The sequence below is a fragment of the Pinus tabuliformis genome, chromosome 2_2 (genome assembly GCF_031772625.1).
Source record: "Pinus tabuliformis cultivar Carrire ecotype Pingquan chromosome 2_2, CPIR1, whole genome shotgun sequence".
Classification (NCBI taxonomy): domain Eukaryota; kingdom Viridiplantae; phylum Streptophyta; class Pinopsida; order Pinales; family Pinaceae; genus Pinus; species Pinus tabuliformis.
Window position 1 is genome coordinate 415,502,680 of NC_142300.1, and position 21,920 is coordinate 415,524,599.

Sequence of the window (21,920 nt, forward strand, 5' to 3'; positions counted from 1 at the left end):
TTTGTCTCCTCCTCATTGACAGAAGGACTAACACCATAGATGAAGGTTTTGATGTCATCCTCTGCTGGTAAGTCATTGAAGACTGCCCATGTTATAGGGATCCTGAGGTTTTGGAGGGCATAGCCTTTTTTTAGAGGAAACTAGCCACCTTTTTACTTACAAACCAACTACCTCTTAACCTTTACAACCTTTGGTCAAATGATGCAGATGACTGAGTGAGTAGGATACTTACCTGTGGCCTTAATGTCAAGCTGCAAGTGTCAAAGATCAGAGGTGTTGCTGATGGTCATTCTTCTTCCTCCTCCGCTGTCTGCTGATGGTGTCTGTGACTACAGATCTAATGCTACTGCTTCCGTGTAGTCAACTTTCTTCCTCCCCTATTGTCTATTGATGGTGTCTGTGAGGATGCTGTAATGAATGGACAAAGGGAGTAGGAGTGTGTGTGGATGCAGGGATGACGATCATGGATAAGGTGATTCTGTAGAAAACGCAATCTTCACCTGAATTGAAGCAATGAAATGAAAAACAATGGAATTGATGGAGGGGTGCATGGTAAGGAGTGGAGGTGATGAGTACATGTGAGGCAGGGTTCCCTTTTGATCTTCTCTTTGCTCCCTGATTCATCCACCTGCAAAACAATTACTTTTTTCTTTTTTTTTCTTTTATTATTATATTTTTTCAAAAACACCTAGGCTGCCTCAGAGAGGTTTTCACCCTAGGTATCTGCCCTAGGCACCTCAAGGAAGGTTTTCACCTAGGGATCTTCTTTTTCTTTCCATTTTTCTCATCCTTCGGCCACCTCATGGAGGTTTTCAACCCAAAGATTGGACTCAGGAGCCTCATGGAGGTTTTCACTTGAATCCTTATTCTATTTTTTCTTTTTTCTTTTTTCAGTGACCTGATGAGGGAGGAGCTGAAACTTGCTCCACCATCATCACTGTCTTATTGATGTTGTCAATGAACTCTTGTTTAGATGAAGGCCTCTTGTACATTTTTAGTCTGTGTCCATTAACTAGTAATGGAATGGCTTCTTCATCTATAGTTTTGATCTGCACTGAACCATTGTCATGGCATCTTTCCACCACATATGGTCCGAGCCATCTTGTTCTTAGCTTTCCCTTGAAGTCTTTGTACCTTGAATCATATAATAATGCCCAGTCTCCTTCTTGAAATAACTTCTCCTTGATATGTCTGTCATGCCAGATCTTTCTCTGAAGCTGAATTATCTTTGTATGGAGGAGGGCCTGCATTCTGAATTCATCTAGGCCATTCAAATGGAACAACCTTTCTTTTTGTGCATGACTGAGATCTAAATCTAGTTGGGCTACCATCCTCAATGTGTTATATTCAAATTCAATGGACAACAAAGCCTTTTTTCCATAGACCAGCTCATAGGGTGTAAATCCAGTGGTGGTCTTCCATGTTGTATTATAGGCCTAGGTGGCCTCAACTAGTCTCTCAGCCCAGTCCTTTCTGCTCTTGTTCACTACTTTGGTCATGATGTTCTCTAGTGCTCTGTTGGTCACCTCCACTCACCCATTAGTTTGTGGATGATAAGGAGTGGAGGTCCTATGCTTGATCTTGTGATGCTTGAGCAGTTCTTCAATCATGCTGGAGGTGAACTGGTTGCCTTGGTCTATGACTAGTTCTCTAGGGTACCCAAATTTGTAGAATATATTTTCCCTTAGGAACTCAGCCACCTTTTCTTCTGTTGCTGCCTTGATTGCTTTGGTTTCTGCCCACTTAGTCAGATAATTAGTGCACACAATGATGTGTTGTTTTTGCTTTGAAGGAGGGTTGATAGGCCCAATGAAGTCCATGCCCCACTTGTCAAATGGCTCGAAAGTCACTTGAGGTTGTAGGGGCATTTCATCTCTTGGAGTCGGCTTTCCCATCCTCTAGCACCGATCACACTGACTAACATACTTCTTCACATCCTGAAGAAGAGTAGGCAAATAATAGCCTTCTTCCAACACTTTGAATGCTGTCCTTTTTGCTGCAAAGTGACCTCCACAATGCCCATTATGACAGGTCAAAAGGATGTCAAAGAATTCCTCTTCCCTTACACATCTTCTCAAGATTTGATTTGGGCCAAGTTGGAACAGATTGCCCCCAATCTAGGTGAAGGGGTCACTTTTCTTGATTATCTTGCTTTTTCCTCTAGAGGGAAGGTTTGGTGGGAACTGTGCTAACACCAGATAGTTTTCTATATCAACAAACCATGGTGAGAGCATTGAAATAGCAAACAAATGCTCATGTGGGAACTGATCATCCACCATTCCTTCTTCACCCGTAGGCAGATTCATTCTAGACAGAAAGTCAGCAACAACATTTTCCTTACCAGGCTTATCAACAATAGTTAGATCAAACTGCTGTAATAAAAGTAACCATCTTATGATTCTAGTGTTTACATCTAGTTTGTTCATCAAATATTTAATGGTGTAGAAAATTTCTACAAATCCAACTCTGAAACCATGTAGGAAATTTGATGGTAGGTTAACCCGATAATGCAATATAAATCAAAGCAGAATACTATAACCTACTTATACTATCGATTTGTGGAAGCTTAAAGATCGAGCTGAACAATATAACCAGAAGAAGAAGAATCAATGGCACAATACACAGGAAAATACTTTGTGGAAAGCCTCAGCTAAAAACCCCACACTATTGTATTATCATACATGGTGGAAATACATGGGAATTATACAAAGCCTTAGCTCTCACAGCTAGCCAGCTCTTAGTACAATCCTCATAGATGCTCACAGGCAATCTTGGCTTCTCTCTAGCCTTCCTCTTTGCCCTCCAAGCTCTTATTTCCTTGTGCCGTTCCTCTGGGATGATTCTCCTTCAACCAAGTGGAAAACCTCTTGCAAAATTACGCAATCCTCAAGGATTAAATCCTTGATTGCATGCATGAGTTTTCTCCTTGATCAAACACATGCAACTAATAGTACACTGTCCTTCACATTTAACTCAACTAGGTCTTTCTCAGAATAGACATGCATGAGTTTCTGATGAAGGAATCTTCAGTTAATTGGAGTAGCACTGGTTGAGTGCATTAATGCATCAACTGACTGTTAACTCACTATTAGTTCCTCAAACAGTTTGGAACTAATTTAACTGAACTTAACTCAGTAAATTGAGTTAACTAATTACAACTCAAATATAACTCAATCTTATCTCCTTAATTTAAGGGATAACTCTTGCATGACTTCAGAAAGACTTCTAACTTGAATTTCTCCAACTAATTAATTTAAAATAAATTAATTAATTATTTCGAAGCAACTGTTAAGGCTAAATTCGATTTTAATTCACAATTTAATTAAAAGAAAAATTAAATTGGAATATTCTTGTTGCCATATATCAACACTCTCTCTCAACAAGAAAGGGATTATCTGTCACCCCGATCTTGTCTCTATGGAACTCAAATTTACACTTTGACAATGTCTTTGTCAAAATGTCAACATCTTGCTCCTCTGTCGAAATATATTGCAGCAACTGATCCTCCTCGACCTGTGAAAAGACACGGGCAACAAATCTTGCTTTATTCTTCTCCACACTACCATCAACAGCTTGCTTTACCTTGTAAATCCAACGGGAACTCACAAATGACTTGTTCTCCGGTCTCGGAACCACGTCCCAAACACTGTTACGAACTATGGAGTCATACTCCTCCACCATAGCGTTAACCCAAATCGGTTGCTGCACTGCTTTCTCAAAGGAAGATGGCTTGGTCTCAACACATTCCCCAGCAAGGGCCATGTATCTAGTGTACCTCTCAGGTGACCTCCTCTATCTGCGCTGAGAAGATGATGCTCCCACATTCTCTCTCGTATCCTCCAACAATCTGTCAGCTTCTCTTGTGCGCTTCTGTCCATCTTTGGAAGACTCTGCTTGAGTGGATGTCTCCACTCCTGGAACCTCTGCATTCAGCTGCTCCACATCAATATGAGGCTCCTCGTCCTTAGGAACCAACAGTTTCTCCACAACCTATAGTTGGAGCTCCCTCTCAAGGGAAACTCGCATGCCATTCTGCTCATCAAACTTGAGATCTCTGCGAACCACTATTCTCCGATTGGTAGGCAAGTACACCTGATAGTTGTGAGGTATATCAGTGTACCCCACAAATATCCCCAACTCTGCTGTCGGCTCAAGCTTCTTCCATGCATCCTTTGTCACATGGCAATATACCGATGAGCCAAAGATCCTAAAGTGACCCACATCTGGTCTCTTACTAGAGAAAGCTTCCTCTGGTGTCTTCATCCCAAGTATGCGATGCATGCTTTTATTCTGCAAATAGACCACCGTGTTGCATGCCTTAGCCCACAAGTGAAGTGGTAGGCCTTGGTCATGCAACATTGCTCATGCTGCCCCTACAATAGTTCTGTTCTTCCTCTCGGGCACCCCATTCTGCTGTGGGTTATGAGGTGCCGTCAACTCTCGTTTAATTCCTTCTGCTGCACAGAAGTCCTTAAACTCTTGAGAGACATATTTTCCACCGTTTTCGCTTCTCAAGACCTTGATCTTCTTCCTTGACTCTTTCTCGACCAAATCTTTGAACTCACAAAACTTTGTGAAAGTTTGGTTCTTCTTCTGCATGAAATAAATCCGGCATTTACAAGAATAGTCATCAATGAAAATCACATAATACTTTTGCTTCGCTGTGGATGCCGTCGAGAATGGTCCACACAAATTAGTATGAACTCGCTCTAAGATAGCCTTTGCTCGACTGTCTCGATCATGAAAGGAAGCCTTGGTGTACTTTCCCAAGGTACAACCTTTCCATGTGTCAACTTGCTCAAGTTTACCTTTGGGAAGTCCTATAGATATCTGCTGCATTATCTTCAAAGCCCCATGATGCAAATGGCCCAACCACCTATGCCACAATTTGCCAATGTCTTGGCTTTGCACCAATTCTTCTTTCGTACTTAATGCTGCACAATCATCTACCTCTAGTTTATAGAGATTTTTCACCCGAATCCCTATCCTCTTGGTCTGACCCGTGGCTATGTGTCTTAGGAATGTCTTTCCTTTACTGAAGATAACATCGTAGCCTTTGTCCTCCAACATCGCGACCGATACTAAGTTCTTCTTTAGTCCAGACACATACTTCACATATGTTAAGATGAGATGAGCTCCATGCTCTCTCTGAAAAGCAACTGTGCCCACTCTTGAAACACTATACCTTTCATTGTCACCCATCTCTATGCACATCTTGAGGTCCTTCTCCTCCAAGGCACTCAATAATTTTTTATCACCGGTCATGTGGAATGAGGCTCCACTGTCAAGATACCAAACACAACCCATCATCTATGACACCATGCATGCGATAAGGGTAAAGTCCATTTCAAACTGAGAGGCTAATGCTTCACCTTCCGATCCTTTCGAGGATCCCTTCTTGGACTTCTTCGATGGGCAATTAGTCACATAATGTCCCATCTCGTGACAATTAAAGCATCTTACTTTAGACATGTCACCCTTCTTCCCTCTATGAGAAGAATTTGATTTGAAATGGGAAGCCTTTCCATTTCTTTGTTGCTCTGGGGGTTACACCAGCTGCCGTCGTAAAGCGGAGGAACCGGCACAGGTAGAGACCCAATCCTACAACTCTAAACCAAAAATGCTAGCTCGAGTCACCATTTCGGGAGGTAAGTAGGAAACGAAGAAACGGGGGTCGTCAGCTGGTTACGGGCAGGCTGCGATGGAAACGGACCTAGTCTACGGCCTGGACCCAGGTATACTACGGATGGCCTACCTCATGTCAGGGCGTGGTCGTGCCAGCTTTGTCTTCGTCATCCACAGAACTCATCATTGGGATGATGGTTATCCTACACCCTCTATATTCTCTCTCTCACAATTTAATGTGAATGTTATTTAGAAATCAATCTAATTATTATTATGTATGAACACAATATAAATTAATATAAAGAGGTTTATGAACACTCAAAAAAGAGTTTAGCTAAATAAATAAAAATATAAATAAACTGGAGGTATGGTAAATAAATGAAAGCTCTTTTTATACTTACTCCAGAGGTATGGTAAATAAATAAAAGTATAAATAAACTAGAGGTATGGTAAATAAATAAAACCTCTTTTTAAATTTACTCCATAAACCTCTTTATATTTACTAAAACTCAAAAAAGAGGTTTTATTTAGGTGAAACCTATGGGCCAAATACCATTTTAATACCATGGGCTAAATACCATGAACCAAATACCATATTTATAAAAGAGGTATGGTAAATAAATTAATATAAAACAAGTATAAAAATGTATAGTAAATAAATAAAAATATATCAAATAGGATTAGAAATCAACATCTAATTATATACGGTCAAGTTCCACTAGCACAAGTGGTTGAGGATGGGCCTTGTCAGCAAGGTAACCCAAAATCAAACCTAACTGGGGGTGATTGTTCCATGTGCTAGGGAGAGGCCATATGCTAAAAACCTGTGGGCACCCACGCTGGGTGTGATCCGCGCGTGACTTTTACAGCTTAGTGATCTGTGCGTGACTTTTATGGCACCCAGGCTGGGTGTGATCCATGTGTGACTTTTACAACATGCGTGACTTTTACGGCACCCAGGCTGGGTGTGATCCATGCATGACTTTTACAGCTTAGATGCCATTGGGTCACGACTCCCCAAGGGTGACTCTTTTACGACACCCAGGCTGGGTGTGATCCATGCGTGACTTTTACAGCTTAGATGCCACTGGGTCACGACTCCCCACGGGTGACTCTTTTACGGCTTAGATGGGTCACAACTCCTTAAGCGATAGGTCAAACCTGGAGGATCATAGACAACTTCAGAAAAAATAAAAATAAAAACATTTATTGTGTTTATTGTGATTTCTACCCAAAAGACTCTTCTTAATGTAATATGGATCACAGTAGAAATAGAGAAAAATCAATATAGTTGTATCCATATATACCAGAATATGTGTTAAGATTGACATAACCTAGGTCTATTTGCTAAGATAATTCTACAATGGAAAAAAATTATATGGATTCAAATGCTTGACGATGAGAACACCACTTTCTAATATTGGTTTATGAACAAACATGGAATTTCCAAGAACTATGACCTCAAACACATGCCTACTTAAAAACAAAAGGCATAAATCTTAACCAAAAAGATCACAAGCATGTGAGCTATGTATTTTAAAAATGAAAATAATTAAACTACTTCCAATTAATAAATCATTGTTATAGAAAAAAGAATCACACAAAGATCTTTTATGTCCTTCACATTACAATACAAAAAATAACATACAGTAAAACTATCAACAGACATTATAGTTTAACATATTGAACAAGAGACACAAACAAATGTGTTGAGATTTTTCTGTTTGGAGCAAAATAGGAAAAATCTCAGCTGATGACAACAATAGAATTCAGGTCCTAGATTAATTCCAGTTTGTTGGGAGGGAGTTAATGCCTCATATATTTGATGTGAGGGAGTTAATGAGGCTGTTAGATTCTCTATGCTATATAACAGGCAACCATTCGGATGTTTGCTAAGAGGGAGAGAGTTTTGTGAGGATTTCTTGATGTAATCTCCAATTTGATTAATAAATTCCTGATGCCTATGTTTGGTGGACGTAGCCCAGATTGGTTCGGTGAACCACGTTAAATACTGTGTCATATGTGCTTGACATTCTGCTGTGTGTTTATTTATTTTGTTTGCTGTGCCTCTGGATTCCAACAATTGGTATCAGAGCATGTTGGATTTGCTGCCTGGAGGTGCTACCTGGAGGCGCTGCGTGGTGTCTCTGCGTGCGTAGATAGCCATCCCGAACGGTGGAGCACAAAGGCGCTGGAGGGAGCTGTGTATAGCGTGCGTGGAATTCATTGCTGTGCGTGGCGTTCATTTGCTGGTAGAATAAAGGTATGCGCAGTCATATATAAAAAAAAAACGTTGATTTGAAAACAGCGTGTATATGTATTGAAAAAGCGTGGATATATGGATTAAAAACAACAAGGATATATGTGTTTTGGAAAACGGCATGGATCTATCACAAACCGGCGTGGATTTGATGTGTTTTAAATCAGCGTATATATATATATATATTGGAAACCGGCATGAATATATAATATAAAACGGTGTGAATTGAATTAAATTTAAAAAAAAAAAACCTGCGTGGGTATATATATATTTCCAACAGCGTGGATATTGTTGCGTGGGAATATATATTAGAAACAGCATGTATATATTTTGAAAACGGCGCGGACAGATTTTATAAACAGCGTGGAAATATATTTTTTCAAACCGGCATGGATATATTTTAAGAAACAGCGTTGATATGTAAATTGAGTACATGTGCTGTGTTGTGTTTCTTTTTAATATATGCGTTGTATATATGGCGTGCTGGGATTGGCACAAATCACAGAGGTTTATTTAATTTAGCTGTGCACAGAGGTAGCAATATTGGTATCAAGAGGGCGCAGTCAATTTTTTTTTTTAAAAACGCAGTGCCAGTTGTATGTGGGAATGTTTATGCGCTACAAATAAAGTGCAAACAAGAAACTTTTTTTTGTGTGAAGTGCCAAAGGGCAGTGTTTTTTTAAAGGCAAAAGTACAGAGGCATAGGCAGTCTTTTTTTTTTTTCTGTTGTGTAAAAACAAAGGCATTGGCAATTTTTTTTATTGCTGGTTGGATATTGGAGATTATTGTGTTTTTTGTTGATACAAGATGGCCAAAACTCAAAGTGCCCGTTTTGAAATTGAGAAGTTTAATGGCAAGAATAATTTTGAGATCTGGAAGGTGAAGATGCACGATCTGCTGGTTCAACAAGGTGTGGCGAAAGCACTGTTGGGGAAAAATAAAAGGCCTCCTTCGATGATGGAGGATGAATGGGATGAGATGGACGATAGAGCTCTGAGCGCAATTCGGTTATGTCTGGCGGACGATGTTCTGTTCAACATTGTGTCAGAAAAATCCGCCGCAGGCTTGTGGTCGAAGCTTGAAAAGCTCTATATGACGAAATCTTTGACAAATCGGATTCTCCTGAAACGACAACTTTATGGTTTGCGAATGAAAGAAGGTACCTCAATTGCTGATCACCTGAATGTTTTTAATACCTTATTGGTGCAATTAGACAGTCTAGATGTGAAATTTGATTCAGAGGATAAGGCAATAACACTATTATGTTCATTGCCCGAATCCTGGGATCACTTTGTTACTTCCATAAGCTTTAGTACATCAGATATCCTTGAGTTTGACGATGTTGTTGGAGCCTTGTTGGCTGAGGAGACGAGGAAGAGGTCGAATGCAGACACCTCTACATCAGAGGTAATGATGGCCAGAGGTCGCTCACGAGAGAGACACTCTGGGGGAAAGCATAGCGACTCTCGCTCAAAGTCCAAAGGAAAGAAGCCCAAGGTGAAGTGCTGGCATTGTGGCAAGGCTGGACATCTGAAAAAGAATTGCTGGAAGCGAAAGCAGGCTGCTAAAGAAGGCTCTTCGACAGAAAAGAAGGAAGCCAACACCACAGATACAGGTTCAGTATCTGGTTCAGGTATGAGTGATGAGGTATTGTCTGTTAATGTTTCAAAACATGATCAACATTGGTTGTTAGATTCTGGGGCATCTAACCACATGTGTATACATAAAGATTGGTTTAAAACATATAGATCAGTTGATGATGGAGTCGTGTACATGGGTAATGATGTCACTTGCAGTATTGTTGGAATAGGAAGTTTACAACTACAAATGTTTGATGGCACAACCAAAATGGTAACTGATGTGAGACATGTACCAGATCTAAGAAAAAATCTAATTTCATTAGGAGCACTGGATACGAATGGATATAAAATTGTAATTCAAGGTGGAGTAATGAAAATTTACAAAGGCATCTTACTAGTTATGAAAGCTAAGAAAGTAGGAAATCTATTTCAGTTAGAAGGTAGAACTGGGTCAGATCATGTGTCTGTGTCTGAACATGACAATAGTTCCATTCACTTATGGCATCAAAGATTGGGGCATATGAGTGAAAGAGGATTGAAAATTTTGGCTGACCGAAAGTTACTTCCTAATCTAAGATCTGGAAAATTGGATTTCTGTAAACATTGTCTGTTTGGTAAACAAAGTAAACAAAAGTTTAAAACAGGCAAACATACTAATAGAGGCATACTTGATTATATCCATTCAGATGTTTGGGGTCCAGCCCCTACAGCGTCAAATGGTGGCTCGTCATATTTTGTATCATTCATTGATGACTTTTCTAGGAAAGTCTGGGTCTACATGTTGAAAAAGAAGTCTGATGTTTTTACAGTTTTCAAGCAGTTTAGAGCATTGGTAGAAAACAGCACTGGTAGAACTATAAAATGTTTAAGAACTGACAATGATGGTGAGTTTTCCTCCAAGGTGTTTGACAGCTATTGCAAAGATGCAGGGATCGAAAGACATAAGACCACGGTTTATACTCCTCAGCAGAATGGAGTTGCTGAACGCATGAACATGACTCTTCTAGAGAGAGCAAGGTGTATGCTGAGTAACGCCAGGTTGCAAAAGGAGTTGTGGACGGAAGCGGTGGCAACAGCTTGTTATGTGATAAACTGATCTCCATCAACGGCGATAGGCTGCAAGGTTCCGCAAGAGGTATGGAAAGGACACCCTTGTGACTATTCTAAACTCAGAGTGTTTGGTTGTGATGCATATGCTCTAGTGCCTAAACATCAGCGAACTAAATTAGATCCGAAATCGAAAAGGTATATCTTTGTTGGGTATGGAGATGGAACAAAGGGATTTAGATTGTGGGATCCTACTACCCGCAAAATCATCATCAACAGAGATGTAAAGTTTAATGAATCCTCTCTTGTACAGTTAGATGTAGATAGAAGATTGAAACAGGATGATGTATCTGATTTCCAGCATATTCAATTTGACAGCATTTCTAATGATAGTCATAACGACCATAGTTCAGATTCTAGTCATGAACAGGTTTCAGAATCAGATTATGAACAGGGTTCAGATGGAGGACATGAACAGGTCTCAGATGGCGATCATGAAGAAATTCCTACAGTTGATAGACAACCAATTGTGGAAGCACCAGAAACATTCTTAAGGAGGTCTACAAGGATCAAACGCCCTCCGAGAAGGTATGATGATCATGTTACTTCAGTTGCTTTGATTGCTAATGATGATGAACCTTTGTGTTATCAGGAAGCTGTAGAAGGTTCAAATAGTGACAAGTGGAAAGCAGCCATGAAGGACGAAATGATGGCCTTAAGTAAGAATGGTACATGGGATCTGGTTGAGCTTCCGAAAGGCAGGAAAACTGTGGGGTGTAAATGGGTTTTCAAGCTGAAACAGGGTGTGAATGATACGGAAGACAGGTACAAAGCGAGACTGGTTGCAAAAGGGTTTTCTCAGAAAGTTGGCATAGACTTTCATGAGATATTTTCACCAGTGGTTAAAATTGTTTCAATTAGAATTGTGTTAGCATTAGTGGCTTTGTTTGATTTAGAGTTGCAGCAGTTAGATGTTAAGACTGCATTTCTACATGGTGATTTAGATGAGGAAATATATATGGAACAACCGGAAGGGTTTGTTCACCATCGCAATGAGAAATTTGTCTGCAGGCTCAAGAAGTCATTATATGGCCTGAAGCAGTCGCCTCGGCAGTGGTATAAGAAGTTTGATTCTTTCATGTTGAGTCAGAAATATGTAAGAAGTGAATATGATCATTGTGTTTATTTTAAGCAGTTAAATAATGGCATGTTCATTATCTTAGTGTTATATGTTGATGATATGCTTTTAGCAAGCAAAAGCATTGAAGAAATCAACAGGTTGAAGACTCAGATGGCAAGGATGTTTGATATGAAAGATCTAGGAGCGGCAAGATAGATTTTGGGCATGGAGATTTTCAGAGACAGGAGTAATGGTAAGCTGTGGCTATCACAACAGAAGTATGTTGAGAAAATACTTTTGAGGTTTGGTATGAATAATGTGAAGCCTGTGTCAGTCCCTTTAGCTTCCCATTTTAAGCTTTCTTCGAGTTTATGTCCTAATACAGATGAAGAAAAGGATTATATGTCTCGAATTCCATATGCCAATGTAGTAGGGTGTTTAATGTATGCGATGGTGTGTACTCGACCAGATATTTCACATGCAGTTGGGGTTGTCAGCAGGTATATGGCAAATCCGGGTAAAGAACACTGGTCAGCAGTGAAATGGGTGCTTCGGTACTTGAGAGGCACAAGTAGTTATTGTATTTCTTACAATAAGAGTAGTGAATATGTTTGCGGATATGTTGATTCTGATTTTCCAGGTGATTTGGATAAGAGAAGATCAACTTCAGGGTACGTCTTTACTCTTGCAGGTGGAGCTATAAGTTGGATGTCAAAGCTACAAAACATTGTTGCTTTATCCACTACTGAAGCAGAATACATTGCTGCTTCGCATGCTTGCAAAGAGGCGGTTTGGTTGAAAGGTTTGCTTGGTGAGTTTGGTAGGTTACAGGACAACATCAGGTTACTTTGTGATAGTCAAAGTGCAATACATTTGGCTAAGAATCCGGCCTATCATAGTAAATCAAAGCATATTCCAATCAAGTATCATTTTGTAAGACAGGTTATCACTGAAAGGGGAGTTTCTCTTGAAAAGGTGCATACAAAGGAGAACTGTGCAGACATGTTCACGAAACCAGTTTTGTTGGAGAAGCTGCGCTGGTGTTTGGCTTCTCTTGGCTTGCAGAAAAGATAAAATAATAATAACAGGGCATCAGGGGAATTGTTGTCAAGGTGGAGATTGTTGAGATTTTTCTGTTTGGAGCAAAATAGGAAAAATCTCAGTTGATGACAACAATAGAATTCAGGTCCTAGATTAATTCCAGTTTGTTGGGAGGGAGTTAATGCCTCCTATATTTGATGTGAGGGAGTGAATGAGGCTGTTAGATTCTCTATGCTATATAACAGACAACCATTCAGATGTTTGCTAAGAGGGAGAGAGTTTTGTGAGGATTTCTTGATGTAATCTCCAATTTGATTAATAAATTCCTGATGCCTATGTTTGGTGGACGTAGCCCAGATTGGTTGGGTGAACCACGTTAAATACTGTGTCATATGTGCTTGACATTCTGCTGTGTGTTTATTTATTTTGTTTGCTGTGCCTTTGGATTCCAACAAAATGTAAGGTTAAAACTATCAACATGCATTATCGTTTAGCACATTGAACCAGAGACACAAATAAATGTAAGCTTCAAAGTACCAAGCCTTTATTTATTGAGATAATAGATTAATAAGATTGGTAGAACCTAATAACTATTTGCAGAACACATAAAAACTACAGACAATGTGGCATATTTTGCCAAATTTAAGCATTTGCAGCACATCCATACCACTAATAGTTTTAATTTCCCAAAATACATCCATATCACTAATAGTTTTAATTTCACAAAACACTAACATATAGCATATCAAAACATGGTCTAGGCTTTAGTAACAAGGGTTGCTCGTGTAGCAAGTGCTGCAACTTTTCTTTCAAGTTCAGCCTTATTTGCACCCACAATCTTATCAACAGCCTTCCCATTCTTGATAAATATGAATGTAGGCATGGCCTGCACATTCCACTCTTGAGCTACATTCTGCAAAATCATATATTGAGAAAAGATTTCATTAGACTATTTTATGTAATTTGATTCATTTAAACAATATTTTTTATGATAAAATTATTTTAAAGATGTTTAAGAGTCTTGATTAGATGTACTGTTAAGACATTTTTAAATATTAAATCACCAGTTCAATTTCTTGTTTTATTAAAGCGTTATTTTTTTTAGACATAACCATAATATAGTCTTACTATTACATAAAAATAAAAAGTAAAACAATTTAAAAATAATAAAAAAATTGTAAAAAAAATTCTTATTTATATAAATAATTATTTTTCATTGACTAACTTCTGTCATAAAAAGTTTTTTATGGATTTTTTTTATTTTATTTATTTTTAATAAAAATAATACAAACAAAATTCTCAGAAAATTTCTTATTTATATAAACAATATTTTTCATTGACCAACTTTCTCTCCTAACAGAGACACTTCATAAACAAATTTCTCAAAGAGAAAATAGCCCTAATGACAAAATTAAGCATTCAAATATTTATCCCAGCAGAATGTGAAGATTAAATGAGTGTACCCTCAATTCGTGCACATCGACCTTGAGGAAAAATATTTGAGGGAACTTCTTTGACAGCTCAACGAACACTGGACTGATGATTCGACAAGGTCCACACCACGTAGCACTGAAATCTACCACCACCTGAATACAGCAAATGTCGAGCACCATTTTCAGAAATCCAAATAAAGATTAACAGGATTTTGAAAATTCGTGTCCCCAATATTTACACAGAAAACCACAATTACACAGATAGCCCTGAAAAGCAGAGCAACCAACGAGAATTCAATTCCAACTGCAAAAACACAACCGGAAAACAAAATTTAAAAGAAAATTCTTACGATGAAACATTTTTTTTACAATGGAAGAAATTGAGCCTGGAATAGTGAGGCATATATAGTTTTGATTTGAGGTAAGTATAATTTTTTTCAATAAAAAAAATTGAATCAAGAATAGCTTTCAAGTTTACATATTAAAGAAATTAAATCAGAAATAGCTCTCAAGCTTATATAGTCCTGATAATGTTGAATAGAAATTAGATCACGAGACTTGTAAAACCAAATCTCTACACATAACCATTAAACCATAACTTATAAACTCATATATTAAAAAAATTAAATCAAAAAATAGCTCTCAAGGTTATATAGTCCTGTAGCATCAAACCATAACTTATAAGCTTACATATTAAAAAAATTAAATCAGAAATAACTCTCAAGCTTAGATAGTCCTGTACCATTAAACCATAACTTATACACTTACATATTAAAAAAATTAAATCAGAAATAACTCTGAGAAATAGCTCTCAAGCTTATATAGTCCTGATAACCCTGAATAGAAATTAGATCGCGAGACTTGTAAGACCAAATCTCTACACATAACCATTAAACCACAACTTATAAACAAACACTCTTTAAACACTGTAAACGGAGAATTACCAGGCGTTTAGTATTGTTGGCCTCCTGCAGCTTGGAGCGCCAGGCCTCTGCAGAGTGACATGCAAATACGTTTCCCTCCGCCATTGCAAATCTCAACCACAATTCTGCGCCTCTGATATTTCTGTGTATTTTTCCATTACACGGTCCGCAATTTATAGCCCCTGCGCCTGTCTCTACAATATATTTACAAATTTATTAATTTGTTAACATTGTTCATGCAATTTAATTAATTGATAATGATGTTTTCATTTACAATTTATTAAAAATAAGTAGATATTAACATTGTAAAAATAAATAGATACATGGAATCAACGATATTACACTTGTTTTTGAAAATATGAAGCTCAATTATTATTTTTTTCAATAATTTATTATGTTTAATAAATATTATATTAATGTTTATTCCGTGCTCCAGATATGTCCAGAACTAATTTATCAGAAATTGCCATTTGCTTAGAATGAACGCCTTATTCCTTCCATTCCTTCCATGCGTGGATGTTGCGTGTGATAATGTGACTCTCAGAATAAGTTAACAGTTGAATGATGGCGATGTGATAATGTGATTCACAAAATAATTCGACGGTGAAATGAGCACCCCATCGTGGACAGTGTTTAAAAATATTTATTTAATAATTCGACGGTGAAACAAACCCCAAATGTGGAGGTGTTTAAAAGTATTTATTTTTAATTAAAAAATAAATAAAAATTTCTTTCAATTTGATTTTAGTGGATTTTATTAGTTTTATTTTATTTTATTATTTATATTTGGGCTGGATAGACGTTCACCCCAAACAATAGCAAAGCCTCATTTTCATGTCTCTTTCTAATTAAAATATGATAGGGGTGATTCTAGTTTGTAGTATTATACATAATTTTTTCAAAAATTTCTATGGCAATGACCAATGGACAAACAAAAACTGCAATTCCTTGAAAGCCTTTGATTAAAAGAAGAGAGAAAAACGACATTGAAGACATTGCACCTAACAAAAAATCTGCATACACAACTTCCCCATCCGAAATCCACCTTCTAGTGTCTTACTTTGGACAAATGCATAAGAATATAAGAACCTTGTATTGCGAAGTGCAGACACTTCTTCACTTCGAAGAAATTGATCACAAATTTGTGATCCTGTGTATTCTTTGTCCACCCTTCTATTGCCTTTGCTTAATGACTTCACAACCAAGGACAATCACTGGTCAGTTAGATTCCAGGGTTTTGTCTTTGTGCAAGCAGAAAATATTGCATTGCCATAATAATCGTTGGGGAGAAGTTGTCGAAATCGATAACAACAATTAATAAGAAACAACAATCTCAAGTCTTAATAGGTTGAGATATTCAAAGCCTTTGTTTGTGGTTGCCATAGGCAAGTAGATAACGCTTCCTGGGCACCACTATGGAGAGCCAATGCATCATAGAGGGCTAGAGGTCAAAGGACCAATAGAAAGGAACTCATAATGAAGAGGAAAGACAAGGAACAACAGATATGGGTGCTCCATAAGAGGAGGAGCAACAGGGTAATAGAGCATGGTTGGAGGAAATCCCAAAAAGGGGATTTAATGAGCATACTGTGATGATCAATGCATCTTGTAAGCATCAACAATAGTCGTGCCTTCCACTATTTTACGAATCACGCTGTGTCGAGTTCTATCCTATGAAATATCAATCCATTTCTAGTAATCATTCCCCCACACGACCTAATTTGAGATTGCAGTGGAAATAGAGGATAAAAGCCAATCATGAATATGCTAAAGGGCTTGTACATCCAACGAATGCCCTTAACCCTATTCCACGTATTGATCCTGGGCTTTAGATTTATGGATGCATCAGATGTTTCCTAAATGATGAGCTGCATGGATGCCTTGTGTTGATCCATGAAGCACCATGGGGGGTTTTCCTTGTATGACCCACTTATGACAACAAATGTGCCTCCTATATGATTCATGATTTCCATTAGGGGAGAGGGGTCATTTGTGTCTGCCCTTGGAAAACTAATTCACCCTTAGGAAGAGTAGCTCCAAGGTTGGAAGTTCATAATTGTTTTCTCTTAAAACATGGAAGTACTACATTTACATGGAAGTACTACATTTTGGGATGAGACAAATAATGTTAAATACCTTCTTGATTATTTGAGCAAGTTTGAGATCAATAGGAAGAAATATGTTTAGAATCCTTGAAAGAATAATAAGTGAATCCCCAATCACTATGATATCTTGGATGTTTAAGTTCATTGTTGGTTTTATTCCTTGGTAGAAAGTGTAGGCCTCAGATAAGTGAATCCCCAATCACAATGATATCTTGGATGTTTAAGTTCACTGTTGGTTTTATTCCTTGGTAGAAAGTGTAGGCCTCAACTACATTTTTGGTTGCCTCGCCCAATCCCTAGAAGAATTTGATTTCCACATTATTTTGAGGGTGATTAATCACCCCCACGCTCCTACCACCCCTTAAGTGTTTAATGTTTTTATGAAATAATTTAAATTTAAAGTTTAAAAAAAATATTTTTAATAACATATAATAAATTAAAAAAATAATATTTAGTTAAAATGTAGAGTAAATATTAACCTAGTATATTTATAAAAATAATTAAAATTATGAATTGACAATAAATATGAAAGGGAGAAAAATAAAATTTATTGCAGAAAATAAAAGTCCATACAATAGAATTCCATATCAACGTAATAAAAGTATAGGTAACTATTAACCTAATACATTATATAAAATTATATATATATATATATATATATATATATAGATAATAGATAATAGATTTCTTTTAATATAGAGTTTTATTAATTCGTAAGGATATAGCAGCTACAAAAAAGTCGCTCAAACCTACTGGTTAGTGGCTTGTATCGTGAGAAACTAGACCAATAACATAATAATAGGTTATCATTTCAAATATATATAATCAGATGGACTTAACAAACCAAACTCTAAAAGTGTGTTCAAAGTGTTTCATGAAGCACCATGAAAGGTTCATAGACATAGGATCAAAGTGCATGTAAACAAAACTAAAAATACTAATCAAACACGACCTAGTAGGATTAGTAGGATTCGTTGACCAGATAATCAATAAAGTTATATGCGTCAAAAAGTTAAGTAGATGTGAAGGTATCCACTTCAATGAGGTTGGTGTGCCCTTAACCATAACCACCTTTGCCTAGAGTGTGTAATCTTAGATGCTATTGAGACAAGCCCCCCATGTCTTATTAGCGAAGCACCACATTGTCTAACATCAATAAGATCTCTTCTTTAGCATAATTTATCTCAATAATAACCCTTTAAGGAGAACTTTCATCCTCCAATAAATGTCAGTGGTGAGAAAATAGTGTGTCCAAGGTCAAGCACCCACTCTATGATGCCCATTAAAACAATTTGAAAGACAATGTTGTTCCATAGTTCCTCTTACCTTGACATGGACTTATTCCTAGAATAAGTGGGTTGAGGTCTCTACCCTAGGGCAAAGTTAAGCATCTCCCATCCCACCTCGAGTGCCACTTCCATAAAAAACTCATGCATGCTATGTGACCATTGTTCTAGCCCTGATCAACAAACAAACCAATTAACCAAATTGTTCTATGTGACATGGGCTTGTAAATAGGATAAGAATCATACACACCGTGGAAGAGCAAGGCCTAGACTATTCACTCATATCGAGTGAAAATAGAGGGGGCCAATAGAGAAACAAAAGTGAAGAAAAAAATATCCATTCAAACCACATCTCGGTCACCAATGAAAAAACAATATCCATTCAAACCATATCCCGGTGACCTATAATGTCAGTCAATTTCAAAGTAAGTTGTGATAGAAAATTCCCCAAATCCATAATTTTCTAGATTTTCCACCATGCAAGATGCATAATTTCCTTATAACCTAAACTCATGTCCTGTACACACCACTAAATGCATTGAAACTTTATCCAATCCCATTGTGAACTGATGTCAAGTAGGTAGCACATCACCTTCGTCTACTGTGGGGTGATATCTGCATTATATCCTCCCACCTGTGGGGGTGATTCGAGAGATAAATTGATAATAGTTATTGTATGGAAACATGATAATGTGAAGAATGCGCTCAGTGGAAAAGGGGACTGGGGCCTGCAACCTTTTTTCTTCCCACGACCAAGAAAGCTTCAAACCCAGAATCCCAAATTGTCTGAAGGAGTCGTCTGTAGCCGGGACTTGTTATACTATAGAAGCAACTTCACGGAACTGAAACCCTAAAAGTTCTGAAGATCAATGTGGCGTAGTCTATAGAGACTCGTTTTTGCTCAGAAAGCAAATGGAAATTTTTGCAAGTTTTTAATAAAATTTTGTGGAAATTTTAGTAGACTTCAAAATTTTGAGTATACAAGAATTTTATGGTACTACACAGGATTTTTTTTAGTACTTGTCCATTTTCACCTTAAAAAAACATAATTAACCACTACTACGGTCACTGTCAGTTTTTTTTGAATTTTTTATTATTATATTCCAGCGATTTTTGAAAATTGACGCTAGGTATGCAACGCCGATCAATCTTCCTAAAATATCTCCCACATTCAAATCTTAAATATCATAAAACGTACAACATTTGATGACCGTGCACCGGCTGTAATAGAAGATTCTGTGCGGTTATAATGACAACATAAAGCAGGGCTTATATCCTTCATGATCCTTATAAAAAATATTAGAATTTCCAAGTCGTTTATGGAGTTCATCTCTTTAAATATTATTGAATTTCTTCTCAACTTCTAATAGAATTATTTTCAACAAATATTATTAAATATCTATTCAGAACTTGGAAGTGACAACTTAGATGAACGTGTGATATTGGAAGGCAATAAAGTGGATTTTACCATTATTCTACAAGGATATGTTGTGTCAGATATGGCAGGAGGAGTACCACAAAGTATATTTTAATATAGGTGGAACAATAGTAAGTTGGATTTTGAAATTGTAAATGGTGGTTGCATTTTCAACAACAAAAGCAGAGTATTTTTTTTCTACAAAATCTATTAAAGAGATGATTTGGTAACAAATGTTTATCGATGAATTGAGAAAGAAGTGGGAGAATTAAAATTTGAATAATGATAGCAAGACTTGCATTCATCTTTCAATGAACTCAACCTTTCATTCTAAGACTAAGCACATATAGATTAGGTACCATTTCATACAATTTTTTTTGGAAGAGGGACAATTGAAACTAGAAAAGATACATACTAGCCAAAATCCTACAATCATGTTAACAAACAAAATCACCAAGAAGGAACTAGGTTTCCACTCGATTTTGGTTGGTCTTCAAGAATGATGATGAAGATAAGAAACTAGCCAAGTCCAAAGTTGAAACATAGCCCAATATGTGTAGTAGTAGTGAAGCTTTTACAATCAATATCCAAGGGGGATATTGTTAGTTGTGGAGCTTGATTATCTTCCTGATTTAGAGGCCTTGTTTTTACTTGCATTTGAATCCCATTTCCTTATGAGGGGTATTGGGTATCCCCCTCGCTACTATTATCAGCAGGAGTTCCAAGGGGAGCAATGAAAACTCTTTGGAGCCTCCCCGACATGGGTTTAAGAGAAATGCCCCTAAAGAATTTTTTTTAGAAAAATTTCTTTGCAAAATTTTGTAATTTCATAGTTAATATGGACCATTCATCATCAGGTCACAAATCTTACGATAGATGTTATGTTAGGGATTTTGTTCCCTAGAAGGAGGAGATCGTGAGAGAGAGAAGAGGAGGTCACAATGGATATGCTACTGATTGTAATGCCTAGATTTTGTTGGATGGAATAAAATGAATGAATGGCTATTTCTCCATGGACATAACTCAAACTAGGTGAACCATGTATATTGATGTCACCTTTGTATTGTTATAATAGGTTAGCCTAGTTGTGGGCCTACATGAGTGATGCCCAATAATGAGTGTCTATGTAAACTAAAAGAAATTTTTTTATATACATTATCATATGATCATTGAAATGGATGTACTTGGATTAGTTCAAAATTATTATTTTAATATGTTAAAATTAGTATGTACCTCATTTTTATAATAATTTCAAGTGATTAGATCCATATCTCTATTTAGTCCAAATAACCCAAACAACATAAGAATATAAATAATAAGTGATGTAACAACTTAAGAATGATAAAAAGTAAATGAAGCGAAATACTAGTTTCAGGAGGGAACCTTATTATTTAGACATTATGCTTACATATAACTCTAAATTATCTTATATATATGTATTCATTCTTTCCAAAGCAAAACAAAAAACATATTTATATTGAAGGTGAAAATAAATATATTCATCATGTGCATTAACACAATAAAAAATGATCCTTCGGGTTGAGGAAATTAGAGTAAAAAGTATTGAAGAATGAATTTACTACAAATTAGTGTTTTCCCATCATTGAAATCTAGTACCATGATTCTGTTTTTAGGTAACATAGTACTTTCCTCAAAGAGATTTTCCATTATTTTATTTAACTCCTTAAAGATATGGGAAAATTCAATGTGAAAAAAATATGCTAGAGATCTTGTGACTATGGTCTACTAGTTGGCCTTATTTGTGGGAAAATAGGGCTCATTTTCACATTTACCTTGTCAAAATTCTCACCTCGTAAAATTTCCAACATATAGTGCAAGAGATTCCACTTATGGGTGAGCACATGGAGTTGGGTTACACCTTTTGGAAAAACGATGTCGCGTTTTGGTGAAAAAGGATGCTCGATCAAGCAATTTTAAGTGCTCGATTAAACAATTTTTAAGCGCTCAATCAGGCTTTTTAGGCACTTAAAAATAGCTCGATTGAGCCCTTTTCTAACCCGAGTTAAAGGCTCAATCGAGAGTTAGGGCTCGATCGAGCTATATAGTTCAATTGAGCTCTATG

At 37.0% G+C, this 21,920-nt stretch overlaps 1 protein-coding gene across 1 annotated transcript; it reads right to left on the reverse strand.

Annotated features, from left to right (window-relative positions):
• Window positions 1-13,195: 13,195 nt before the first annotated feature.
• On the reverse strand, window positions 13,196-15,195 carry LOC149193030 (thioredoxin H-type-like). The gene is made up of 3 exons (XM_089406520.1): window positions 15,051-15,195; window positions 14,137-14,259; window positions 13,196-13,586 (listed from the first exon to the last, which is right to left on the reverse strand). The coding sequence occupies exons 1-3, from the start codon at window positions 15,132-15,134 to the stop codon at window positions 13,431-13,433; spliced, it is 363 nt and encodes a 120-aa protein (XP_089262646.1). The 5' UTR covers window positions 15,135-15,195; the 3' UTR covers window positions 13,196-13,430.
• Window positions 15,196-21,920: the final 6,725 nt, after the last annotated feature.

Excerpts from the sequence above, each read along its gene's own strand:
- LOC149193030 (XM_089406520.1), bottom strand. The coding sequence starts at position 15,134 with ATGGCGGAGGGAAACGTATTTGCATGTCACTCTGCAGAGGCCTGGCGC. Across the intron at positions 14,260-15,050 it reads CCAACAATACTAAACGCCTG|GTGGTGGTAGATTTCAGTGC; the intron begins GTAATTCTCCGT and ends TGCTGTATTCAG. Across the intron at positions 13,587-14,136 it reads TCGATGTGCACGAATTGAGG|AATGTAGCTCAAGAGTGGAA; the intron begins GTACACTCATTT and ends ATGATTTTGCAG.